At 42.3% G+C, this 25,179-nt stretch overlaps 1 protein-coding gene across 2 annotated transcripts in view; it reads right to left on the minus strand.

The window, feature by feature from the left end:
• The window catches only part of abcg2a (ATP-binding cassette, sub-family G (WHITE), member 2a), a 73,437-nt gene that overhangs the window by 14,020 nt on the left and 34,238 nt on the right, over nucleotides 1-25,179 (minus strand). The window contains exons 7-11 of one of the 2 annotated variants that reach the window (XM_020533941.2): nucleotides 15,553-15,704; nucleotides 12,290-12,394; nucleotides 8,261-8,514; nucleotides 3,502-3,584; nucleotides 1,406-1,495 (exon numbers count right to left, since the gene is read on the minus strand). In XM_020533941.2, the coding sequence (XP_020389530.1) occupies nucleotides 1,406-1,495; nucleotides 3,502-3,584; nucleotides 8,261-8,514; nucleotides 12,290-12,394; nucleotides 15,553-15,704 (684 nt within the window). The remainder of the gene's footprint in view (nucleotides 1-1,405; nucleotides 1,496-3,501; nucleotides 3,585-8,260; nucleotides 8,515-12,289; nucleotides 12,395-15,552; nucleotides 15,705-25,179) is intronic. The other variant, XM_048619917.1, reaches the window with a different exon arrangement.

Consider the following 25,179-nt stretch of genomic DNA (forward strand, 5'->3'; position numbering starts at 1 on the left):
CACGGTGGCACAGTGGTTAGCACTGCTGCCTCACAGCGCCAGGGACCTGGGTTCGATTCCAGCCTCGGGCGACTGTCTGTGTGGAGTTTGCACATTCTCCCCGTGTCTGCGTGGGTTTCCTCCAGGTGCTCCGGTTTCCTCCCACAGTCCAAAGATGTGCAGGTTAGGCGGATTGGCCATGCTAAATTGCCCATAGTGTTCAGGGAGGTAGAGGGTGTATATTAGGTGGGTCATAGGGGGATGGATCTGGGTGGGATGCTCTGAGGTTCGGTGTGGACTTGTTGGGCCGAAGGGCCTGTTTCCACACTGTAGGGATTCTAATTTGCATGATCAAGGATCATGGTGGTACAAGTCCCACTTGTCAAGAGCTACTGTCAAACAGAGCCTTGCAGCTCTACTGAATGGCAGCACCACTGTTAAGGGCACCCACTGAAGGCCTTAATCCCAGAGGTTGGAGGGAGTGGATACGGTGTTGTAGGGAGGGAAATCACGATGGAGGTTGTTTGCCACAAAGGGTAGGGGTGGTCCCCAGTTCCCATCCTAATTTTGGGTATATTGATTAGTCACTGAATGCCTTTGATCAAGACAGAACCTCCCCACTCCTCTTTTCACTCTTCAGAGCCCACAAGCAACCCTGCTTGTCAAGTGTGCCTCAACCACCCAGAAGACTGGCCTGTTGGAAGCCAACCTCACAGCCGTAACACACCACTGATGACAGGGTATCTAAGCAAACTCAGAGTTGGGCTTGTGCCCTTCACTGGAAAGAAGTCCCACCCTCTGGATCTGTCAATTAGTGGCGGAGCTGGGTAGTGGGCACTGCTGTTTTAGCATTTTGGACTGGGAGTTTTTGGCAACTCAGGGGGAGGGGGTCAAGAGTGTTTAGAGAGTGTTTTAAGGAATGTGTGAATGGGAAGGAAGTAGTTGGGTTGCTATCTTCTTGGGACCGGTGTCCCCCTGGTGACGACACCCCTCCTCCTTCCCACTGCTTTAAGCACTTTTAAAACATTGAGAGTCTCACACATCTAGCCTGACAGACATGCCATCCTTATGATAATATGGACAGTTTACTATTCGGACCAATTGAGCTTTACATTTATTTACATGCAGCAGGCAAGCTGATGATTTTGGCACCCTTCCCTCCATATTATGGGCATGAGATTGGGTGTGGGTGGGAAGGTACTGGCCTGGGCACCCTCCCCATATTAAATTCTTCCTCAACCAGAATGTAGCCAATGGGGGCAGGCAACATCCAGTTCCCACACAGCATTGGCACTACCTATTTGAGTTATTGCTGGTTGTTTCAACACAAAATGTTTGCTGCAAGTTGGGTTCCATCACAATTCTAATTACAGACGAACATTTCAGATTTAGCATTAATACAGGAAAGTCAAAATTAATCACCTACATGAAAATCTTCTTTTCTGCAATGAACAGCTCGATAACAGACAGGCTGCCGAAACACTGATTGGTGGTCAGGAAGAAAATTGCACCTGCCCTGTAAGAAAGAAGTCATCATTACCAGACGTTATTTATTGCAGATTTTATCAATGCAATTTCTGTTTGTGCTACCTCAACCAACTAAAAGTATTGAAAGATGCTCCATAGTGTTCCACTTAAGGGCGGCATGGTGGCTCAGTGGTTAGGGACCCAGGTTCGATTCCACCCTCGGGCGACTGTATGTGTGGAGTTTGCACATTCTCCCAGTGTCTGCATGGGTTTCCTCCCACAGTCCAAAGGTGTGCAGGCTAGGTGGATTGGCCATTCTAAATTGCCCAAAGTGTCCAGGGATGTTTAGGTTAGGTGGGTTAGGCATGGGGAAATGCAGGGATAGGGGAATGGGTCTGGCTGGGATGCTCTTTGGAGGGGCATGTGGACTTGTTGGGCTGAATGGCCTGTTTCCACACTGTAGGGATTCTATGAAAAAGAAATGCAGTAATTATCAGATAAGACTTAACTGTGCCCCTTATAGGGACATTGGGACATGTGATCAAAAGCTTGGTCCAAGAGATAGGTATTATGGAGTGAATTCAAAGGAGGAGCCTGAAATCCTCAAATGGATCAAAGCTGCTCAGCCATGTGGTGCACAAATGGCTGGATTTGGAGGCCTTAAACAATTGGAGGTATTAGGAAGAAATCATGGAGAAAGTTGAAAATGAGGATAAGAATTTTAAACTTGAAGAGTTTCTGGACCAACAGCCTGTGATAGGGTTAGGATTAGAGAATCCAGTGAGCAGGGATGATGGGTGAACAATAATTGGGGCAAGTTAGAATAAAGACAGCAGGATTTGGGTAAGCTCAAGCTTGAGGATGGTGCAGGAGACTAGGAGAGATTTGAAATATATGAGTCTGAGATAAAATGAGGGGAACAGTAAACGTAAAAACAGCTTAATATTCCTACCTATAGAACGGTTATTGAATAAATACACTGTCAATGTTTTACAATAGGCGGACCTCTAGGTATTAAACTATGCAGCAAAATGTCATAAAAATTGTACAGATAAACAGAAAATAATTGCAAGAAAGATCTTTGAAAATCAATTTGATTTTAGTCAAAGTCTAATAATACTAAGGGTAGGAATATCTCAAAAGATAAATAATCTCAGATTTTAAATCCAATCTAAGAGCATTATTAAATGACTATTAAAAGTATATTGTGCAGATTTCCAATAAAGAATTCATTCCTTAGCAGCCAGACATTTTGTCACCAATAAGTCTCAAATTAATGAACAAACACTGTCAGTAAATAAGTCCAGACACATAGCCCCTGAGTTGAAATGAGTATAAATATATACAAAAAACAGAAATTGTTGTAAAAGCTCAGTGGATCTGGCAGCATCTGTGAAGAGAAATCAGAGTTAACGTTTCATGTCCGGTGACCCCTCCTCAGAACTGTTTTGTTTCTGATTTACAGCATCTGCAGTTCTTTTGGTTTTTACAAATATATACATATGGTTTTGTAATGTGCTTGTAATATCAATTCCTAGTGCTTCAGTAAGTGTCAACTATGGTATTAACACACGAATGACTGACTCAAGTTTCTTTAGCTGTCAGGTTTATGAATGGTTTCTTGCCATGGGGCCTAGTGGGTTTTCTCACTGTATTTTACCAAATATACAGCATTAATTACCTGTCCCACCCTGTATTCGCCCCATTCTACCATTCACTATACTCAGAATAACTTGTCACTGCCTGGACATCCCGCAATTGATTAGCATCCGTTGCAAGCATACCACAAGAATTTATACATATTCACAATGAAGTTCTCATTTGTAGGTTTGTATTTTTCACAATCACCATTAATTGAGGTGATTATATTTTGATTGTATTCATGATTAACAAACAAAAGAATTGAAATAGTAGCTCAGTTTCAAGATGTGCCATTTTCCTATGTTGAGCATGCTGTATAAAAGTAATTTTTGTTGTTATGCTAGCCAGCATGTTCTTCTTTGTAATTTAGATTTTTCAGTTAAGTTTTAAGATAATCTCTTAAATTATACCAACCTGTTCTGAATACCTGCATTATCATCTTGCACTCCAAAATATATGGCTCCCACAATCAGCCCCAGGACAAGTGTGACCATCACCTAATTAAGAATAGAGTTTGTTAGAACAATAAAAGTTACTGCCCATCCCTAGATGCTTTTGAGAAGAAAGGCAGTGGCGGAGAACTGTTTTCTTTCTGCAGTCCATTTGGTGCAGGTAGACCCCACAATGCTTTAAGGAAGGGAGTTTCAAGTAGTAAAGTGGTATTGTCACTGGACTGGTAATTTGGCAATTCAGGCTAATGCTCTGGGGATCAAATCTGTATTATAAAGCTAGTGGCAGTAATGGTAACTACGTCATTGATTGTCAAAACACTGGTATGATTCACTAATGTTCTTTCGAGCAGGAAATATAGCATCCTTACCCCAGTCAGGCCTACATGTAACTCTAGATTGAGACAATTTTGGTTGACTCTTTAACTCAAGGACAATTAAATTAAGATTGGGCATTGCTGGCAATGTCCACATCTCATGGATGGATAAAATAAATGAACATCTTTGCAGGGTAGATGGCCCAATTGTATGTGTTTCCTACTGGTATCTTACACAAGTGACCATTCACCGTGCCCAAGTCGACGCAGGAGGTCTGGACATACTGCAACTGATTCTGATCCCCACCTCTGCTTGACGACAATGCATTTGAAGGTCAGAAAAGGCTTGAAGGACCAAATGATCTACTCCTGTTCCTAAGTCCTCCATAGAAATGGACAGTTCATTAGAGCAGGACCCCTGGCATATTGACCCTTTTCTGTCTTAATTGAGGGCTTAGGGCAACTGTTGAATTCTCAGTTCCTCCCTCCTCAATTCTCCATCCCAAACTGAGCACTGAATGGCAAATTAATGAGGAAAATTCTTAGATTCTCTGTTTCAACTGCCAATTTAGTTTTTAATTAGGAAGAAAAACAGAGTGTGCAGAAGCATTAGTCCCCACTGTGTAGATATTAGGATCCACAATTGAAGAAACAATGCAACAAAGCATTGATTAAACCTTTTAACTGTGTATGCAAAATACAGAATGCTGACTGTAAATGTCATTAAAATGCATCACTACACTATAGGAACATCACTATTTTACTTAGTTACTGTTTTCTTCACAATATTACACAGCACCTTGGGTCTTTTTAAAATGCTGACAAACAAGACAGATAATAGATTTCAGGTATTAAAACCAGTCAGTGTTCTTTTAAATACTAATGAGAGGGTGGGGGTGTTAAATTTAATGAAAGATCTTAGTTAGGTGTTTCACATCAAACTTGCTGATCCGAAGTTACTGCTGTACTAGCCTGAATTGCTATTTTCCACACTATATCTATTGATGTCACCATTTCAGCCAATAAGGTGGAAGCAGGTCAGGAGTTACAGGAGGAGAAGTCAGGGTAAGCAGCGTGGATAAAACTAGCCATCTGAAACAGCACACTGATTCTCATCGTGTCAATATTCTTTCCACTAAAGTTCAGTTCAAACTTATTTTAGAGACTTGTTTCCTGGTCTCAGTATAATTTCCACTCAGTTGAATACCTTCCTGGGATATAAGTAGTTGCCGGTTCATTACCGGCCTGGCTCACACTGCAGGCATATAACAATTTCACACACACAGTGTACACTTAAAACTTCTCTACAAACTACAGCAGAGCGCACTGTTAATGAAAATAAGGCAGCATTTATTCAGTAAGAGATCCCTCCCTAACAGCATGGTGGATCTCCCTACACCCCAAGGACTGATATGGTTCAGGAAACTCACCATAACCTTCTCCAAGGCAATTAGGGATGAGCAATAAATGCTAGTCTCAGACTGATATTCACTTCCCATGAACCAATAAAAAAATGCACACAGTGATGAGAGGATTGTTAAATGATATGTGATGTAAAATCAATCCCAGTCACGCATGGCAGTGCAATCTTCCAGCTGTGACTGATGTGGAATTTCCTGAATTATCTTTATTCTGATTATGAATACTGGTATTGATGCAAGTAGCCATTTATACAACTCTGATCAACTTACTGCGTTGAATGTCATTTGGCATTCGAAAGATTTAATCATGAACCTCTCCTTCCTCCAATATTTTAATCTGTCTTACTGGAAATCAAATCAAATCCAGGCCAGATCAGGAGAGGCTTCTACAAGGAGCACCCCAAGCTCAGGCAGCACCGACAATATATGCCTCTCAACTATCCCAACATTTAACACCAGTACTTCAAATTCAAGAGGCCATTCTATCGATAATGTTTCTCTCTTCAACCACTCAAATGCTTTAAATAACACTAAAATTTCACTGTTCTCAGTCGCTCTCCCCCACCATTCACCTTTATCATAATGCCCTTTTAGGTTTTCAATCTTTTCTCCCCCTCTATACACAGTGTCCCCTTTGCTATAATTCAGGGCTCCACCCTTTGTCCTGCCTCGCCATAATTTGCATATTACCTTGTAGCAGCAACCTCCACTAAAATGAGTTATGTTCTACAGGTACATAGCATTTTAAACCAAAACAGAAATTGCTAGAGAAACTCAACAGGTCTGGCAGCATCCTGTGCCTCAAATACATGTAAATAGTACCTTGCATGAGTTAGAAATGCCTTTTGGTTTGTTGGAACTGTCAGGAAAGTCAAATTCCAATGTTTGTTTGTTTGTTTCTCCATATGCAAAGACTATACAGAACCGAACTGCTTTAGTGACTATGTATGTATACATAGATTTTCTAATGAAATTTTAAAAAGTCTGTGGGAAGAAAGCGGAGTTAAATGTTACAAGTCTGATGACTCTTAACATTTAACTTTGCTTTTCAACTGACACCTTCACCTCTACAAGTTTTAACATCTTCCTTCCAATTCTTTTATTTCTGCTTTTGCCCATTTCATTCATATTCTCATTTGCTCAGTGATCATCTTGGCATGATTGTAAATGTGCCTTAGTGGGTAACATTCATACCCCTTAACTCCATTACGATCCTTAACCCAAACTCCTACTACAGAGACCGCAGCCTACAACCTAAGGTAGCACAGTTCAGTGCCAGTACTGAGGAAGCTGGTGTGCTCTCAACAAAATCTTGAAAAGGAGTCACCCACATAAGACCATAAGATATAGCAGCAGAAATTAGGCCATTCGGCCCATCGAGTCTGCTCCGCCATTCAATCATGGCTGATAAGTTCCTCAACCCCATTCTCCTGCTTTCTCCCCGTAGCCCTTGATCCCCTTGATAATCAAGAACTTATCTATCTCAGTCTTAAATATATTCAATGACCAGGCCTCCACAGCCTTCTGTGGCAGTGAATTCCATAGATTCACCACTCTCTGGCTGAAGAAGTTTCTCCTTATCTCCGTTCTAAAAAGGTCTTCCCTTTACTCTAAGGCTGTGTCCTCGGGTCCTAGACTCTCCTACCAATGGAAGTATCTTCCCAACATCCATTTTGTCCAGGCCATTCAGTATTCTGAAAGTTTCAATTAGATCCCCCCTCATCCTTCTAAACTCCAATGAGTATAGTGCCAGAGTCCTCAAATGTTCCTCATATGTTAAGCCTTCTATTCCTGGGACCATTCTCGTGAACTTCCTCTGAACCCGCTCCAAGGCCAGTACATCGTTCCTGAGATATGGGGCCCTAAACTGCACACAATACTCTAAATGTGGCCTGACTAGAGCCTCATAAATCCTCAGTAGTACATCCCTGCTTTTAATTTCAAGTCCTTTTAAAATAAATGCCAATATTGCATTTGCTTTCCTGACTACTTTGAGAGAATCCTGGACTAGACCTCCCAAGTCTCTTTGCACTTCAGACTTCGAATTGTCTCTCCATTTAGCAAAGTGCATGACCTCACACTTTCCCATGTTGTACTCCACCTGCCACTTCTTTGCCCACTCTCCTAACCTGTCCAAATCCTTCTGCAGCCTCCCCACCTCCTCAATACTACCTGTCCCTCTACCTATCTTCGTATCGTCTGCAAACTTAGCCAGAATACCCACAGTTCCTTCATCTAGATCATTAATGTACAAAGTGAAAAGTTGTGGTCCCAGCACTGACGCTTGTGGAACACCACTTGTCACCAGCTGCCATCCTGAGAAAGACCCTTTTATCCCCACTCTTTGCTTTCTGCCAGACAGCCAATCTTCTATCCATGCTAGCACCTTGCCTCTAACACCATGTGCCCTTACCTTACTCAGCAGCCTTCTGTGTCGCACCTTATCAAAGGCCTTCTTGAAGTCCAGGTAGATAACATCCATTGGCTCGCCTTGGTCTAACCTGCTTGTCACTTCCTCAAAGAATTCTAGCAGATTTGTCAGGCATGACCTCCCCTTGATGAAACCATGCTGACTTTGCCCTATTTTACTATACACTTCCAAATATTCAGAAATCTCATCCTTTACAATGAACTTTTGAAGCTAAAAGATCTCAAAGAACTGCTCAAAAGAAAATCAAAGCATTCTGCCAATGTTTCTCCCTAAATTGTAAAATGGATAGAATGAATCAAGTCCTTCACTTGATTGATTATACAGCCATGGTAGTTCACATTTGTCTCTACAAGAATAGTGATCATGGTTCCAAATAAATCACACAGGAAAACAATGGGATTTTCTGACAGACATTGATAAGGCATTGCATTAATAATTCTCTTTCCTTTGTTTGTGTAAAATTTGCCACTTTGTCAAAAAAAGCAGGGATTCCATGAGAGTAATCCATTAACCTTGAGTTTCATCATTATTGACAGTGGAGGGGTTCAGCTTTACCTGTGCAACAGAGGCATGGGGATTCCTGAGAAGGTTTTTGAAGGATCGTTTAGTAACCCATTTCAGTTGGTGAAGGAATGATGTTGTGTATGTGATCCTCCTAGTAGCAGGCTCAGAATTTGAAGCATTTCCCTGAGATAGCTTGTTTAATTCAGACATCATTTCACTGTAATAGCGGGATTTCAAGTATTCACTTGCTAGGTTCTCTGCAATAGTGGTCTTTTTGTTTAAATCAGAAGAATTACCAACAATTTCTACAATGAAAGGCAAAATAAACATTTTAATAAGCTATAAAATCAAACATATAACATTTAAATTTGAATATTTTAAATGCTGTTTACTTTGTCAAATAACCATCCCATTTTCTGGTTTATCACTGAAGGGTATGAAGTTGCTGCATTTGCACGAAAGATTAAAATTAAACTTGTCACAGAAAGCCAAGTCTTGTCCATTTCAATTTAGTGTTTTTTTAATCACTCATGGACAGTGGGCATTGCTGGTTGGATCAGTATTTATTGCCCGTCCCTAGTTGCTCTTGAGAAGGTGAGCTGCCTCCTTGAACCGCTGCAGTTCATGTGCTGTAAGTAGACCCATAATGACTTTAGACAGGAAATTCCGGGATTTTGATCCATCGACACTGTAGGAATGGCAGTATATTTGTAAGTCAGGATAGAGAGTGACTTGGAGGGGAGCATGCAGGTGTTGCCATGTATCTTCTGCCATTGTCCTTCTAGATGGTAGTGGTTGTGAGTTTGGAAAGTGCTGTCTGAGGGACTTTGCTGAATTTCTGCAGGGCATCTTGTCACACAGCTGAGTGTTAATGATGTGATAGGTGTAAGTTATTGCCGAATAACTTTTCTGCTACTGAAAAATAACAAGTGTCTTTTTTTTTAAAATCAGGTTTTAATTATTTAAGATTTTAAAATGAACTTAAAACTAAACAATTATTTTTACTTTTCCGTCAGTCTCCTTTTATTCTCTAAGTCGATCTTTCTTTTCCAACTTTAGTTCCCTTTGCACACCTGATGTGACACAGAATTCACCATCCTAAGGGTGGAGTTTCTCACAGAGGCATTATGCTTATGCCAGCTTCAAAAGTAGGTGGCAGGGAGGTCCCAAGTTGATTTAATGGCTGTCAGACTGTTGGTTGGTGTGGGGCAAGTCTCCCCTTCTCAATGAACTAGCCACATAAGGGCTTCATTTAACCCAAAGGCAAACTGGTAGCCCATTCCGAAGGATGGGAGAGTGTAAACGTCCAACCGGATTTATAATTCCTTCTCAGTCCTTGCACCTTACTTTCACAATCCATGTGCTAATTTAAGGAGATACACAGTCACCTGCCTTATTCTCTGAGATCCTAAACACCTTGATTCTCTCATTGCAATGTTATTGTTCACATTTTAATGACTTGCTATGCAAAGGAACATCTTACTTAAATGGACAAGAGCAAATCTAACTGTTAGAAACATTCCTACAGGAAATTCTAGACTAATATAAATGCTGCTACAACCATGTCAGAAATGTGTATGGAAGGCTGGAGGTATCTGGGTCCATCAAAAAAGGAGCTTCAACAAAAGGATCCTCTTATCCCTTCTCTCAAAGGAAAGTCATCCTTGAACGAAAGAGGCTATAGCTACTTGTTATTAATGAAAGGTCTTTGGCCAGAGGCAGTTAATACTTCTCTTCAGGCCATTTCTTTGTTCACCAATGAAGTTTAACGTGATTAATGGAAACAGCTTAGAGATCAAGTCACAAAGTAACTGTACATTGTTAAAAAATATATTTCTAGTCTGTACAATGGACCAAGATTGTCCAGGTTGGAATGCTATCCTTTTGAAAAAGGCATCATTAAACCTGCATGAGATAACAGAATTTCTTTTTGTCAGTCTCTCATAACCTTCAACAATGTGTATTTATGTAGCACCTTTCAAATTACAAAATGTTCCAGGGCACTTCAGGTGTTACTATCAGAAAAATTTTAATACTAAGCCATATGATGGGTGACACTTTGTGGAACACCTCTGCTCTGTCTGTTAGAATGACCCTGATCTTACAGTTGCTTGCCATTTCAATCATGCTCCTGCCCTAATATTTCCGTCCTTGACCTGCTGCAGTGGTCGAACAAAGCTCAACATAAGCTGGAGAAACAAAAGTTCATTTTCCATTTAGGCACTTAAGTTTCTAGGTCTCAACATCGAGTTCAACAATTTCAGAGCATGACCACTGTCTTCTAATTTGATTACAACCACCTCTCCCTGTAAACCAACCATTCTGTCTTGTTGTTTCCCCTATTAGCAGAGCAGACACATTTTCATCTTTTGATACCCATCATTTGGACCTATTTTACATCTCAAACCCTCCTTTCCTATCATTGGGACACCCTTTGCTCTAGGCATCCTCACCATCTGTTTCCAATTTCTCCTTCCCCACCTCTATCTACACCAAAAAACCCATTTTCTAGCCCCTGAAGAGCCACATCAGAGTCAAAATGTTAACTCCATTTCTTTCTCCCCAGATGCTGCCAGACTTGCTGAGTTTCACAATCATTTTCTGTTTTTATTTCAGATTTCCAGCATCTTCAGTATTTTGTTTTTATTGAATATTGAGGTGTTCCTCAGCAAGAGTGAATGCTTGTCAGCAGCCAAAGGTAGTACGGGAAACCAAACATAGTAGGCTTAAATTTTACAATTACAATATATGGGAATCTCCCATCAAACCAAATAGTTTGTGGTAACGGAGTCTTAGTCATAGAGTCATACAGCACAGAAACTGACCCTACTTCTTATGAAGGGTCTAGGCCCGAACCGTCAGCCTTCCTGCTCCTCTGATGCTGCTTGGCCTGCTGTGTTCATCCAGCTCTACACCTTGTTATCTCAGATACTCCAGCATCTGCAGTTCCTACTATCTCTAAATTTAAACCAGGCAGGTTGACTCTGATTGGTCAAGGCACTGCTTTCAGTACTTAAACAGAGAATGATTGTTCATGTCAGAAGTGGGATTCGAACCCACGTCTCCAGTCGGACACCAGAACACCCAGCTTTAGCCCGAAACGTCAGCCTTCCTGCTCCTATGATGCTGCTCGGCCTGCTGTGTTCATCCAGCTCTACACCTTGTTATCCCTACTTCTTTCCCCTCTCACCTTAAACCTACGCCCTCTAGTTTTAGACTCCCCCATCCTCGGAAAAAGACCTTGGCTATTCACCCTATCCTTACCCCTCACAATTTTATAAATCTCTATAAGGTCACCCCTCGGGTTGAATCAATTGGGCCTGTACTCAATAGGATATAGAAGAATGAGAGATGACCTTATTAAAACATAAAATGTTCTTAGGGACCTTAGCAAGGTAGATGTGAAAAGGTTGTTTCATTTTGTGGGAGAGTCTAGGACCAGAATGCATGATCTCAGAATAAGGGGTTGCACATTTAAGACAGAAACGTAGGAATTCTCTCTCTCAGAGAGCAGCGAATCTACTGAAATTTTTATTGCACAGGACTGTTGAGGCCAGTTTATTAAGTATATTCAAGGCTGAGATAGACAGATTTTTAACCAGTAAGAGAATCAAGGGTTTTGAGGCAAGGGCAGGAAAATGGAGTTGAGGATTATCAGATCAGCCATGTTCTTATTGAACATTACAGCAGATTCGATGTGTTGAATGTCTGTTTCTGCCCTTACATCTTAGGTTTTGTTTTCCTGCCAAGTAATAGCTGTTAGAGTTAAGGTATTATGAAAAAGTATGGAAACAAGACATATATGTATACTTTTATTCAACCTGTTCAATTACGTTATGACACACCTCCAGGACAGGTGGGATTTGAACCAGGATCTCCTAGGCCAGAGGAAGGGACAGTATCACTGTATCGCAAGACATTGCTGGGGAAACATTCTGCAAATCTTTAAATCGGGGGAAAAAAACACAAATTTTAAAGAAAACCTTTTAGTGTAAATCACTGGGTTGGGGGTGGAAATACTACAAAACAATGTGGAATTATCAGCCAACATCTATTTAGACGCCATTGAAAGTATTGTACCTGGATAACTGTCTAAAGCTTTGTGTGTGCTTACTGCAAATAAGTCTCCATTGATAACGTCAAGAAAAAAATCAGCAGGGTTGTTAAATGGCTCGCAGGTGTATCCTGTCAAATCAAAAAGCAAGAATGAATTTTAAACCAAAAAAACAACATTTAATAATTAACAACTTAATTGTTTAATTTCACTCCAATGTTATTGTCATTTTAGACAGCCCAGCTTCTGATAGTTTTAGGAACCACCAAATTATCCAGCAATTTATGGCCATTCACAAACCATAGGAAAGCCCTGGCCATAGGACAGTATAGCACAGAAGGAGGCCATTAAGTTAATCAGGTCTACACTGTCTCTTTCACAGACCACTCCAGGCGATTTCACTCACTTGCTCTTTCCCCATAACCCGCCATTGTATATCCTTCAACAATGCATTTATAAAAGAAGAAAGCGTTTTCCTCCCATCACCCCTGGCTCTTTTGTCAACGACTTTCAATCTGTTCCCATACTCCTTCCTGTAACTCAATTATGTATCCATGTTCTTCTGATCTCTGAGATATTTTAATCAACCAGATGTTCAGGTATTTTATAACACACCTGTATTTGAATCTAGACAGAGGAAGGGACACTATCACTGTGCGAAAACAATCCTTATAATTTCTTACTGTAATTAATTGGAATTGTCTTCTTTTTCTCCACAACAGCGAAAATTGCCAATGCAAGACTTGGTGATGAGAATACCAGTGAAATAACAAATTTCATTCACTTTCAACCACAAGTGCAGCAACACACTTTGCCCTTACACAAGGATACTAATGCTGCAAAGTTCCTGCTGGTTGCAGACCACCCGTAGAAACTATGGTGTTCATTTCCTTAATTGCAACAACAAATTATAATGCTGACTGACACATATCCCAGCATTCTGTCATCCAGGGTAGCAATGACCTTTCTCAAATTTTTTTTCTAATCAGCTTGTTCAGATATGCTATTACACACCTCTGGAGCAGGTGGGACAGTCTGTTCCCTTGTTTTTAATATGCTCTTATATACAACTGAATGTTTTTTCAATTATCAAATCACCCATGGTATTCTTTTCATCTATTAACCACCACAAGTAAACAATTTGTTCCCCATATTGACCCTTCAGCCATTGAAAACTGCTTTCCTTTAATTATTCAAATCTAGTCAGAAGTCACATAACACCAGACTGTAGTCCAACAGGTTTATTTAAAATCCCAAGCTTTCCGAGCACTGCTCCTTTGTCAGGTGAATAAAGCACTTCTTAAGAAGGTGGCCTGTTTTTTAATGAGTTTTGTGGATGGTCAAATTCAAGAGTCTCCAGAAAATTAAGAATCTGATAGACAATCAGCATTGAAAGGAACATCTCATTCCACCAATAACAAAAACGCAAGGATAATTTTAAAATGAAAAGCAGGAGTTTAGAAGGGATTTGAGGAATTTTTTTTTCATCCAGAGGGTGATTGGGGTATGGAATGCACCACCTAGGAAGTCAGTTGAGGCAGGAAACCTCACAATCTCTAAAAAGTGGATGAACACTTGAAATGTCATAACATTCAAGGCTATGGGCCTAGTGCTGGAAAGTGGAACGCATAGGGATTTAGAGATAACAAGGTGTAGAGCTGGATGAACACAGCAGGCCAAGCAGCATCAGAGGGGCAGGAAAGCTAACGTTTCAGGTCTAAACCCTTCTTCAGAAAAGGGATTTAGTGTAGCTTTGGTGCTACATACTCCAAGGGCTAAAGGCCGCCTCTGTACTGTACAATTCTATAAAAAGACAGTGACTCTTAAGGTACTAGGAGATCGGTTTGCCAGGGGAGGTGATGGCTGAACTGGTATTATTGCTAAAGTTTTAATCCAAAATTCAATGGAATGTTCTGGGGACCTGGGTTCGAATCCCAACATCATGGAATTTGAATTCAGTAAAAATTCAGAATCAGGAGTCTCATGATAACAAGGTGCAAAATAAACTTCTCTCTCCATTGCTTTTTGGGCCACTATTTTTTACAATAATTACCTGATAGACTAGTGGGCAGCACGGTGGCTCAGTGGTTAGCACCGCTGCCTCACAGCGCCAGGGACCCGGGTTCAATTCCAGCCTCGGGCGACTGTCTGTATGGAGTTTGCACGTTCTCCCCGTATCTGTGTGGGTTTCCTCCGGGTGCTCTGGTTTCCTCCTACAGTCCAAAGATATGCAAGCTAGATGGATTGGCCATGATATATTGCCCATAGTGTGCAGAGATGTGTAGATTAGGTGAGTTATAGGAGGATGCTCTCAGAGTCGGTGTGGACTCATCCTGCTGTGCGTCTGGAGTCATGTGTAAGCCAGACCAGAATGGCAGTTTCCTTCCCTGAAGCACAAAAGTGAACCAGATGGGTTTTCTTGACATTTGGCAACAGTTTCGTGGAGATCATGAGACTCCTAATTCTGAATTTTTACTGAATTCAAATTCCATGATGATGGGATTCAACCCCAGGTCCCCAGAACATTACCTGGAATTTTGGATTAAAGTTTAGCAATAAACAATTCCATGTTCTATGTTCTATGATAATACTACTAGCAGGGCCATCTCCTCCCCTGGCAAATCGATCTCCCAGTACCTTACATTAAGAGCCACTGTCTTTTTATAGAATTATAGAGTACAGAAGACGCTTTTAGCCCTTAGAGTACGTAGCACCGAACCTACAGTAAATCTCTATGGGTCCCACTTTCCAGCACTGGGACTGTAGCTTTGAATGTCGTGACATTTCAAGTGAACATCTAAGTACTTTTTAACGGTTGTGAGATTTCCTGTCTTAACCACCATTCCAGGCAGTGCATTCCATACCCCAACCACCCCCTGGGTGAAAGGCCTCAAATCCCCTCGAAACCTCCTGATTTGCATTTTAAAATTACGTCCCCTTGTTACTGCTCCTTCAACAGAGGGGAACAGCTGCTTTCTGTTCACCCTGTCCATGATCCTTGTAATCTAATACACTTTTAAGACCCGCTTCAACTTTCGCCGCACAATCCGAGTTTATCCAGTCTCTCTTCACTGCTGAATCGCTCTACCCCAGGCAACTTCCTGGTGAATCTCCTCTCCATCCACTCCAGTATAATCAAATCCTTCCTGTAATGCGATGACCAGAGCTTCACACAGTACTCCAGCTATGGCCTAACCAAAAGTTCTGTACAGCTCTAAACGCAAGTCTCCCTGCTCTTAACAAATTAGATTCTTAGCTATAATCTAATGACTTATTTACAAGCACTTACCAATCCCTGAAAAATAATCCAGTGCCTCTGCAGAAGGACCATGGTAAACCAATCTGCCATTGGCCAGAAGAGTCAGGCTGCCAAACAGCTTAAAAATAGAATATCTGGGCTGGTGGATTGAGAAAATAATTGTTTTGCCTTTCCTCGACATCCTACAAAAGAAATGCCAAATGTAAACAAACTTCAGGTTGTCAGGGAAATTTTGCTCATGAGGAATGCTGATTAATTTGAGATGGTTTCATGCAGCTACTTCAGGTGGCAACTTGTTCACTTTTGAACATCTAACAATAACTCTCCATTTATGCAGTGCTTTTAATGTGGTAAGGGAGCAATTATCAAATAAAATTTTACACCAAAGTAAAAGGAGTTACTAGAACAGATGACCAAACACTTGGTTTTAAGGTATGCCTTAAAGAATGAAAGGAATGTAGAGAGGCAGTGAGTTTTAAGGAGGGAATTCCAAAACGGAGGACCCAGGAAACAGAAAACATGATTGCCAACAATAAGGCGATTAAAATTAAGGATGCTCAGGTTGCCAGAATTGGAGAAGTGCAGGGATTCCAAAAGTTGTATCAGGGAAGAGGAAAGTCAATTTTTTCCGGGAAGTAGTTACATGCTGAGGATAAGGTTTCCTAATCTGGTCAGTGGCCAGGGACAGAAAAATGTGACTCTGAATGAGGCAGGCGAAGGGATGAGGAAGGTAGAAGTGGAGAAGCTGCAGACCTTGCAATTGTCCAACAGCTTCCAGGTTTCCGCAGCTCCTGTGGTCAAAAGCAGGAACTGCAAGGTGGAGGTGTGAGCTGACCATTACACCATGGTACAGGAAGCTTTTCAATCAGAAAGAATAAATAGGAATGTAGTGTTTGTAAGGGACAGTATAGTTAGGGGCACAGGCACAGTTCTCCACAACAAAGGTTGAGAGTCCATAGAAACTAGGAGCAGGAGTAGGCCTTTTGGCCCTGTGAGCCCATTCTGCTATTCTATATGATTGTGGCTGATCCTCTATCCCAATACCATATTCCCACTTTCTCCCCATATCCCTTCATGCCTTTAAAATCCATAAGTTTCCTCTCTCTCTTTCTTGAACGTACTCAGTGATGTGGCCTCCACAGCTTTCTGTGCTGGAGAATTCTACAGGGTTCACTATCCTTTGAAGATTTTTTTCCTCATCTAAGTCCTAAATGGTCTACCCTGTATCTTGAGACAGTGTCTCCTCGTTCTGGATTCCCCAGTTGGGGAAAACATCCTCCCTGCACCTGGTCAGTCCGGCATTGTTATAACTTTACATGTTTCAATCAGATCCTTTCTTATCCTTTTAAACTCCAGTGAATGTAGATCCAGTCAAACCAATATCTCCTCATAGGAGAGTCCTGCCATCCTCAATGTCAGCCGAGTGAACTTCTGTGTCTCTCCCTCAAAGGCAAGTATATCTTTTCTTAGGCCAGGAAACCTACTGAAAGCAATACTCCAACTGTGACCTCACCAAGGCCCTGTATAAATGCAGTAAGAAATCCTCTTGCAATAAAGAACAATGTACCGTTTTTCTTCCTAATTGCTTGCTGCATCTGTCTGTCTACTTTTATTTACTGGTGTACACAGACACCCAGATCCCTTTGTACATCCACACTTCCAAATATCACTGTTTAAATAATACTGTTTTTCACACCAGTGTATAACTTCACACGTAGCCACGTTGTACTGCATCTGTCATGTATTAGTCCCTCACTCAACTTGTCTAAATCACTACTGTTCCTTTGTTTAAGAAGAACAACAGGGATAATCCAGAATATTATAGGCTAGTGAGCTTTATGTCAGTGGTAGGAAAGTTACTGGAGCAGATTCTTAGGCTTAGGATACCACATTTGAAAAAAAAAGTACTTATTAGCAAGAGACAGCATGGCTTTGTGCAGGGAAGGTCGTGTCTCACAAACTTGATTGAATTTTTTGAGGAAGTGACAAAGTTGATTGATGAGGGCAGGGCGGCAGATGTTGTCTACATGGACTTTAGCTTGGTCTTCGACAAAGTGGCTCATGACAGGTTCATACAAAAGGTGAAGTCACATGGGATCTGCAGTGAGCCGGTAAGATGGATACAGAACTGGCTTAGTCGTAGAAGACAGGAGTGGTGGAAGAATGTTTTTCTGAACGGAGATCTGTGAGCAGTGGTGGTCCACGGGGATCTGTGCTGGGACCCCTGTTATTTGTAATATATATATAAATGATTTGGACGAGAACGTAGGTGGTCTCATTAGTAAGTTTGCGGATAACACAAAGATTGAGGAAGCTGCAGATAGTGAGGAGGATTGTCAGAGGGTACTGCAGGATATAGATAGGCTGGTGACTTGGTCAGAGAACTGGCAGATGGAGTTTAATCTGGAAAAATGTAAGTTAATGCATTTTGGAAAATCTAGTGCAGAAGGGTAATATACAGTAAACAGCAGAACCTTTTGCAGCATCAATACACAGAGGGATCTAGGCATACAGACCCACTGTTTCCTGAAAATGGCAACACAATTGGATGAGGTTGTCAAGAAGGCATATAGCATGGTTTCCTTCATCGGTCGGGGCATAGAAAGTAAACATTGGCAAGTCATGTTGCAGCTGTACAGAACTTTAGTTAGGCCACATTTCAAATATTGTGTACAGTTCTGGCTACCACGACCAGAAGGATGGGAAGGCTTTGGAGAGAGTACAGAAATGGTTTACCAGGATGTTGCCATGTTTGAACAGCATTCACTATGAAAAGAGGTTGGGCAAACTTGGTTTGTTTTCACTTGATGTCAAGATGTCAACTGATGAGGTGGTAGCCTGATAGAAGTTTATAAAATTATGAGAGGCATGGATAGAATGGACAGTCAGAGTCTTTTTCCCAGGGTAGAAATGTCATTACTGGGGGACATAGTTTTAAGTAAAAGGAGGTAAGTTTAAAGGAGATGAGACAGGCAAGTTGTTTTGCTTTACACAGAGGGTGATAAGTGTATGGAATGCACTGCTATTGGAGGTAGTGGATGGAAATACAATAGCAATGTTTTAGAAGCAACTTGACAGATACATGAATAGGCAAGGAATAGAGGGACACAAAAGGTTTTTTGTTTAGAAAGGCATCATGTGTTAGCACAGACAAGGTGGGCCGAAGGGCCTGTTCTTGTGCTGTACTGTTCTTTGTTCACCTTGAAGCCTCCTTATATCCTCTTCACAACTCACAAACCAATCCAGTTTTGTGTCATCAGCAAACTTGGGTACGTTGCATTTGGTTCCCTCAATAAGGTTATTTATACCTATCTTGAACAATTAGGGCCCAAACACCGATCCTTGTGGTACCAACTAGTCACCGCCTGCCACTTGAAAACATACCCAATTATTCCCACCCTGTTTCCGATCTGTCAACCAATTCTTGATCTACACTAATACATCACCTCCTATTCCAGGTGCTTTAACTTTGCCCACTAACCTCTTATGAGGGACCTTATCAAAAGCCTCCTGAAAATCAAAATACACTACATTCACTCCCTACTTTTGTACTCTGCATCCTTTTAAATTAAACTTAGGATACTTTATGCTTTATTAACCATACTCTCAAGCAGTCCTGCCCCCTTCAATGACTTATGGACTGATAGCCCAGGTCCCGCTGTTCCTGTATCTCATTCAGAATGGTCCCTTTTACATATTGTCTCCGTGTTCTTCTTACCAAACTAAAGTCACTTCATACTTCTCAACAAATACACCTTCCTGTTCTCTACCTCTATTGTGTGGAAGGCACCTGTACAGATTCATTCTGTAATTCTTTGAGACAAAAGAAATTAGAAATATCCAAACATAAAAATAGCAGAAGGATATTCAAGAGGAGAGAGATAATAGGAACTGCAAATGCTGGAGAATCTGAGATAACAAGGTGTAGAGCTGGATGAACACAGCAGGCCAAGCAGCATCAGAGAAGCAAGAAAGCTGATGTTTCAGGCCTAGACTCTTGTTCAAGAGGAAAGTTTTTTATCCAGAGAGTGGTGAGAATGTAGAACACTCCACTACAGGGAGCGGTTGAGGCAAATTGTATAGACCAGTATAGTACAGGAGAATCTAGATAAACGTGAGAGAGAAAGGAATTGAAGGCAATGCTGATAGGGTGAGATAAATGGAGGGTAGGTGGAAGTTCATGTGCATTATAAAACTTGGCTTTAACCAGCTGGATCAGTGGCTTCTTTCTGTGTTGTAAATTATACAATTCTATGTCATATCGACTTTCCAACAGTTGAGAGAAACAGGAATAAGAAGGACAAAAGTGTGAAAACTATGTGGAAGGTGAACTATGTACAAAGTTTGATAAAGGCCATACCTACTGTGAATAATTAATATTCAATCAATATTTAACCTCTATTCAAATATTCTGAGTCAAAGCAACATAAGATGTGAATCCTTGACCTAAGTGTTGATTATCATGGTTAAAGAAAGCGGGAGGAAAGCAGGTCCAAACCATTCGGATTTTTTCAACCGACATTGTTTTGGAATCTGTCTGAAAGTTGAAAGGCTGTTCTTCATACTCAGCTGAGAGGCAATGCTAGACCTAATTCAGTGTCTCCCTTTGATAGTGTCGTGTCGATAGAGCTGAAGAGTGCCCTAACATCAAAGGGGACCATCATTTCATCCTTGTCGATTTTTATGTTTCTGATGTTCTTCAGGAATTCCTGTGCGGAGTGTATGGAACGAGTCGATTCGTTGGTGAGGTGTTTCAGTCTATGGTTAGCCTGTGTGTCGCTGTGCCTGGCAAGGAAACTACCGGTCTGAGGGGGATGTCAGGTTTGTGCACCTTGAGCAGTCTGTAGAATCAGGGGCCACACTTTACCAACTACTCTGAAAGACAAAAGACCCCAGACCCACAATGAGCAGGACAAATGTGATGTATAAAATACCATGCAGCAACTGTGGGAAGCAACACATAGGACAGACGGGCAGGAAACTCGGCACCAGGATACCTGAACACCTTTTCGCAGCAAAACAGCACGAGCAACTCTCCCTCGTTTCAATTCACTCCGACAAAGCAGGGTATCAGTTTAACTGGGACAACGTTAACAGTACTAGGACAAGCATGAGAATTCCTGGAAGCCTGATTTTCAACCACTGGTACCATAAACAAACATGTTGAAATAGACTACATACCACTACGGAAACACAACCCCCCACCATATCAGACCGGACCACATAAATTCAGAACGGAACAGAACAACACCGCTTCAACAGACGCTAGATAGCATTGATGGTGTCACCTAGAACAGGGATGAAACATTTGCACGAAAACCAGTCAGCTCAGCGAACCAACCAACAGCTCCAACCACAACCCGAGCTACAGATCTTCGCCAAAATTTTAAGCACCTACGGGCGAAACCCGTTCAAACAAGCCGCAAAATGGGAAACCTTCGCCAACTGGCTGAGCGCTACCCGCCAGCAACTCCACTTTCTACACGAATGCCTCAGAAACCCGATCCTACCTCGCGACGTCAAATACAAGCCTGTCCCTAACAACCCCAAGCAAGAAAAACAGCTGAACAAAACGGCCACAGGATGCTACGAGTTATGTTCACAGACGCCCGTAGCCGCCTCCACAAATATGGACGAGAAATTTTGCGCCAGAGATCTTTATACTTGAACTTGACCAGCCAACAGTGGACCACAACTCTTGAACAGGCCATCAGTATCAAGCAAACAAGAGGAGATTCACACGACAGGAAAAGCTGATGAAACTGATGCATAGCAAAGACAAGAACAAACCAGACACGTGGATAAGAAATCCATCAGATAAACAGCTGACAGACACCGAGAAAGCTGTCCTGATAACAAGGTGCAGGGCTGGATGAACACAGCAGGCCAAGCAGCATCATAGGAGCAGAGAGGCTGACATTTCGGGCCTAGACCCTTCATCAGAAAAGGGGGAGGGGAAGGGGGTTTTGAAATAAATAGGGGGAGAGGGGGAGGCGGATAGAAGATGGATAGAGGAGAGGATAGGTGGAGAGGAAACAAACAGGTCGAAGAGGCGGGGATGGGGCCAGTAAAGGTGTGTGTAGGTGGGGAGGTAGGGAGGAGATAGGTCAGTCCAGGGAGGGGCGGGGACGAGCTGGACTGGTTTTGGGATGCGGTAGGGGGAGGGGAGATTTTGAAACTTGTGAAATCCACATTGATACCATTGGGCTGCAGGGTTCCCAAGCGGAATATGAGTTGCTGTTCCTGCAACCTTCGGGTGGCATCGTTGTGGCACTGCAGGAGGCCCAGGATGGACATATCATCTGAGGAATGGGAGGGGGAGTTGAAATGGTTCGCAACTGGGAGGTGCAGTTGTTTATTGCGAACCGAGCGTAGGTGTTCTGCAAAGCGGTCCCCCAGCCTCCGCTTGGTTTCCCCGATGTAGAGGAAGCCACACCAGGTACAGCGGATGCAGTATACCACATTGGCAGGTGTGCAGGTGAACATCTGCTTGATGTGGAAAGTCTTCTTGGGGCCTGGGATGGGGGTGAGGGAGGAGGTATGGGGGCAGGTATAGCACTTCCTGCGGTTGCAGGGAAAAGTGCCAGGTGTGGTGGAGCTGGAGGGGAGTGTGGAGCGGACAAGGGAGTCACGGAGAGAGTGGTCCCTCCGGAAAGCAGATAAGGGTGGGGAGGGAAAGATGTCTTTGGTGGTGGGGTCGGATTGCAGATGGCGGAAGTGTCGGAGGCTGATGTGTTGGATCTGGAGGTTGTTGGGGTGGTACATGAGGACGAGGGGGATTCTTTTTTGGTTCTTATTGCGTGGATGGGGTGGGAGGGATGAGTTGCGGGAGATGTGGGAGACACGGTTGGGGGCATTCTCGACCACTGAGGGGGGGGAAGTTACGGTCCTTGAAAAACGAGGACAACTGAGATGTCCTGATATAGGGACTTAAGTAAAACTACAAGGACGCTAACAAAACAGACTTCCTGGCTGTGCTTGAGGCTACACTGAAATCTAATGGACTTATGGACGAAAAACAACAGGCCATCCGACAAACCATAGTCCCTACACTGAACAGGAGAAACCAGCCAAATGCACTCAACACATCAGAAAGAAAAGCCCTCGAAGTACTAAAGAAGGACAGGAACATCATAATCTTACTGGCAGACAAAAGCCGCTCGACAGTTGGAATGAATAAATTGGACTACAATGGAAAAGCACAAAAACTACTTGCAGATATTAACACTTACCAACAGAAGGAGTCAGACCCCACAACACAATTAGAGAACAAAAGCAACGTTGCTGGAAAAGCTCAGCAGGTCTGGCAGCATCTGTGTCGTTATCTCTGATTTTTCCTTCACAGATGCTGCCAGACCTGCTGATCTGTTCTAGCAACTTTGTTTTTGTTCCTGATTCACAGCACCTGCAGTTCTTTTGGTTTTTATTTACAGTTAGAGAACAGGATCACCCCCATACACTAGAGAAATTACAGCAGCCAAATAACAAGAACAGACTTCCTAAAAATGAAACCTGATGGTTCAAACAGCCCCTGATTCTGCAAACTGCCCAAGGTGCACAAACCTGACATCCCCCCCAGACCCATAGTTTCCTAGCCAGGCACAGCGACACACAGGCTAGCCAAAGAGCTACAACATAGACTGAAACACCTCACCAACGGATTGACTCGCTCCATACACTCCGCACAGGAATTCCTGAAGAACATCAGAAACATAAAAGTCGACAAGGATGAAATGATGGTCCCCTTTGATGTTGGGACACTATTCAGCTCTATCGACACAACAATATCAAAGGGAGACACTGGCCGCTTTACTAGACAATCTGAAAACACAGACCTCCAATGAAACCATCAGCAAGGACAACAACATGCTGAAATTACTAGACCTATGCCTTACCATGCACTTTGTCTTCAATGGTCAGGTATACGAACAAATCTTTGGGACACACATGGGTTCACAGGTTTTATAGCGGAAGCAGTTATGCAAAGACTTGAACGCACAGCCCTCCCCCAGATCCAGCCTAAACAATGGGTCAGGTACGTGGAAGATACTTTCATGGTCATTAAACGAGCAAAGTTAGAAGAATCACACCACCTCATTAACAGCATATTCACCGGGATCAAGTTCACCAGGAAAGAAGAGAACAACAATCAATTCCTGTTTCTAGACATAATGGTGGAATGAACAAACAATGGTGAATTCCTTACCAGTGTATACAGAAAAACTACACACACACCCAGAACAAATCCTGAATTACAAAGTAACCACCAAAACATCCACAAACAGAGCTGTGTCAAGACTCTGTTTAAACGAGCAATAACACACTGCAACACCCCGGAGATACACAAAAATTTGAGGAAACAATTTGCAAACAATAGGTATCCCAAAAGCTTCATCCACCAATACCTGGCAAATAAACAAACAACACCAACACACTGGCCACCTTCCCTATATTAGAAACGTATCAGAACTATCTACGAGACACAACCACCACTTGGAATAAGGATAGCACACAAACCAACAGCCACACTTCGCCAGCTACTCTCAAAGATGAAAGACCCCATACCCACAATGAGCAGGACAAATGTGATGTACAAAATACCATGCAGCAACCGAGGGAAGCAATGCATAGGCCTTACGGGCAGGAAATTCGCTACCAGGATACACAAACACCAACTCGCAGCAAAACAGCACAACCAATTCTCCCTCGTTTCAATTCACTCCGACAAAGCAGGACATAAGTTTAACTGGAACAATGTAACAGTACTAGGACAAGCAAAACAATTCCTGGAGGCCTAGTTTTCAACTACTGGTACCATAAACAAACATGTTGAAATAGACTACATACCACTACGGAGCAAAACCGGAAACAGAACTACCCACCATAACAGAAGGACCATAGAGGATAGTAAAATGTAGGGTATGCAGGGTAGATTGATCTTAGCAGGATAATAGGTCGGCACAACATCGTGGGCCTGTACTGTGCTGTACTGTTCTATGTTCTATATAAATTCAGAACGGAACAGAACAACAGCATTTCAACAGAGGCTAGACAGCACTGAAGATGTCACCTAGAACGGGGATGAAACGTTTGCACAAAAACCAGTCAGCTCAGCGAACCAACCAACAACTCCAGCCACAACCCGAGCTACAGATCTTCGCTTAAACATTAATCTTTATCGTTGTATCCCAATCCTTTTGTGACCTCATCCCATCATTTCTCTATGGCCTCTTCCGGATCAACTGTCTGAGAACTCTTGTATTCCTCCAGTTCTGGCCTCTCATGTATACCTGATTTCCGCTTCATCTTACCATTCGCAGGTGTGCCTTCAGTCATTCAGGAATTATATTCTGGAATTCCATGCCTAAATCTCTCTACCCCGCTCTTCTCCTTTAATACTTTCCTTAAAACCTAGCCCTTTGGCCACCTGTCCTAATATCTTTTTACGTGGCTTACTTACATATTTTGTTTGCCACTCCTACAAGGAGTCTTGTAACGTTTAATTAACCCATCTTCTGCTGGCTTTTGTGGCCAGGGGATGTCAATCCAGAACCAAGGGACACAGCCTTAGAATAAGGGGTCGTCTATTTACACCAAAGACAAAAGGTGAATTTCTTTGCTCAGAGATTGGGGAATCTTTAAAATTCTCTCCCACAG

Source organism: Rhincodon typus, chromosome 1, assembly GCF_021869965.1.
Source record: "Rhincodon typus isolate 14 chromosome 1, sRhiTyp1.1, whole genome shotgun sequence".
Taxonomy (NCBI): domain Eukaryota; kingdom Metazoa; phylum Chordata; class Chondrichthyes; order Orectolobiformes; family Rhincodontidae; genus Rhincodon; species Rhincodon typus.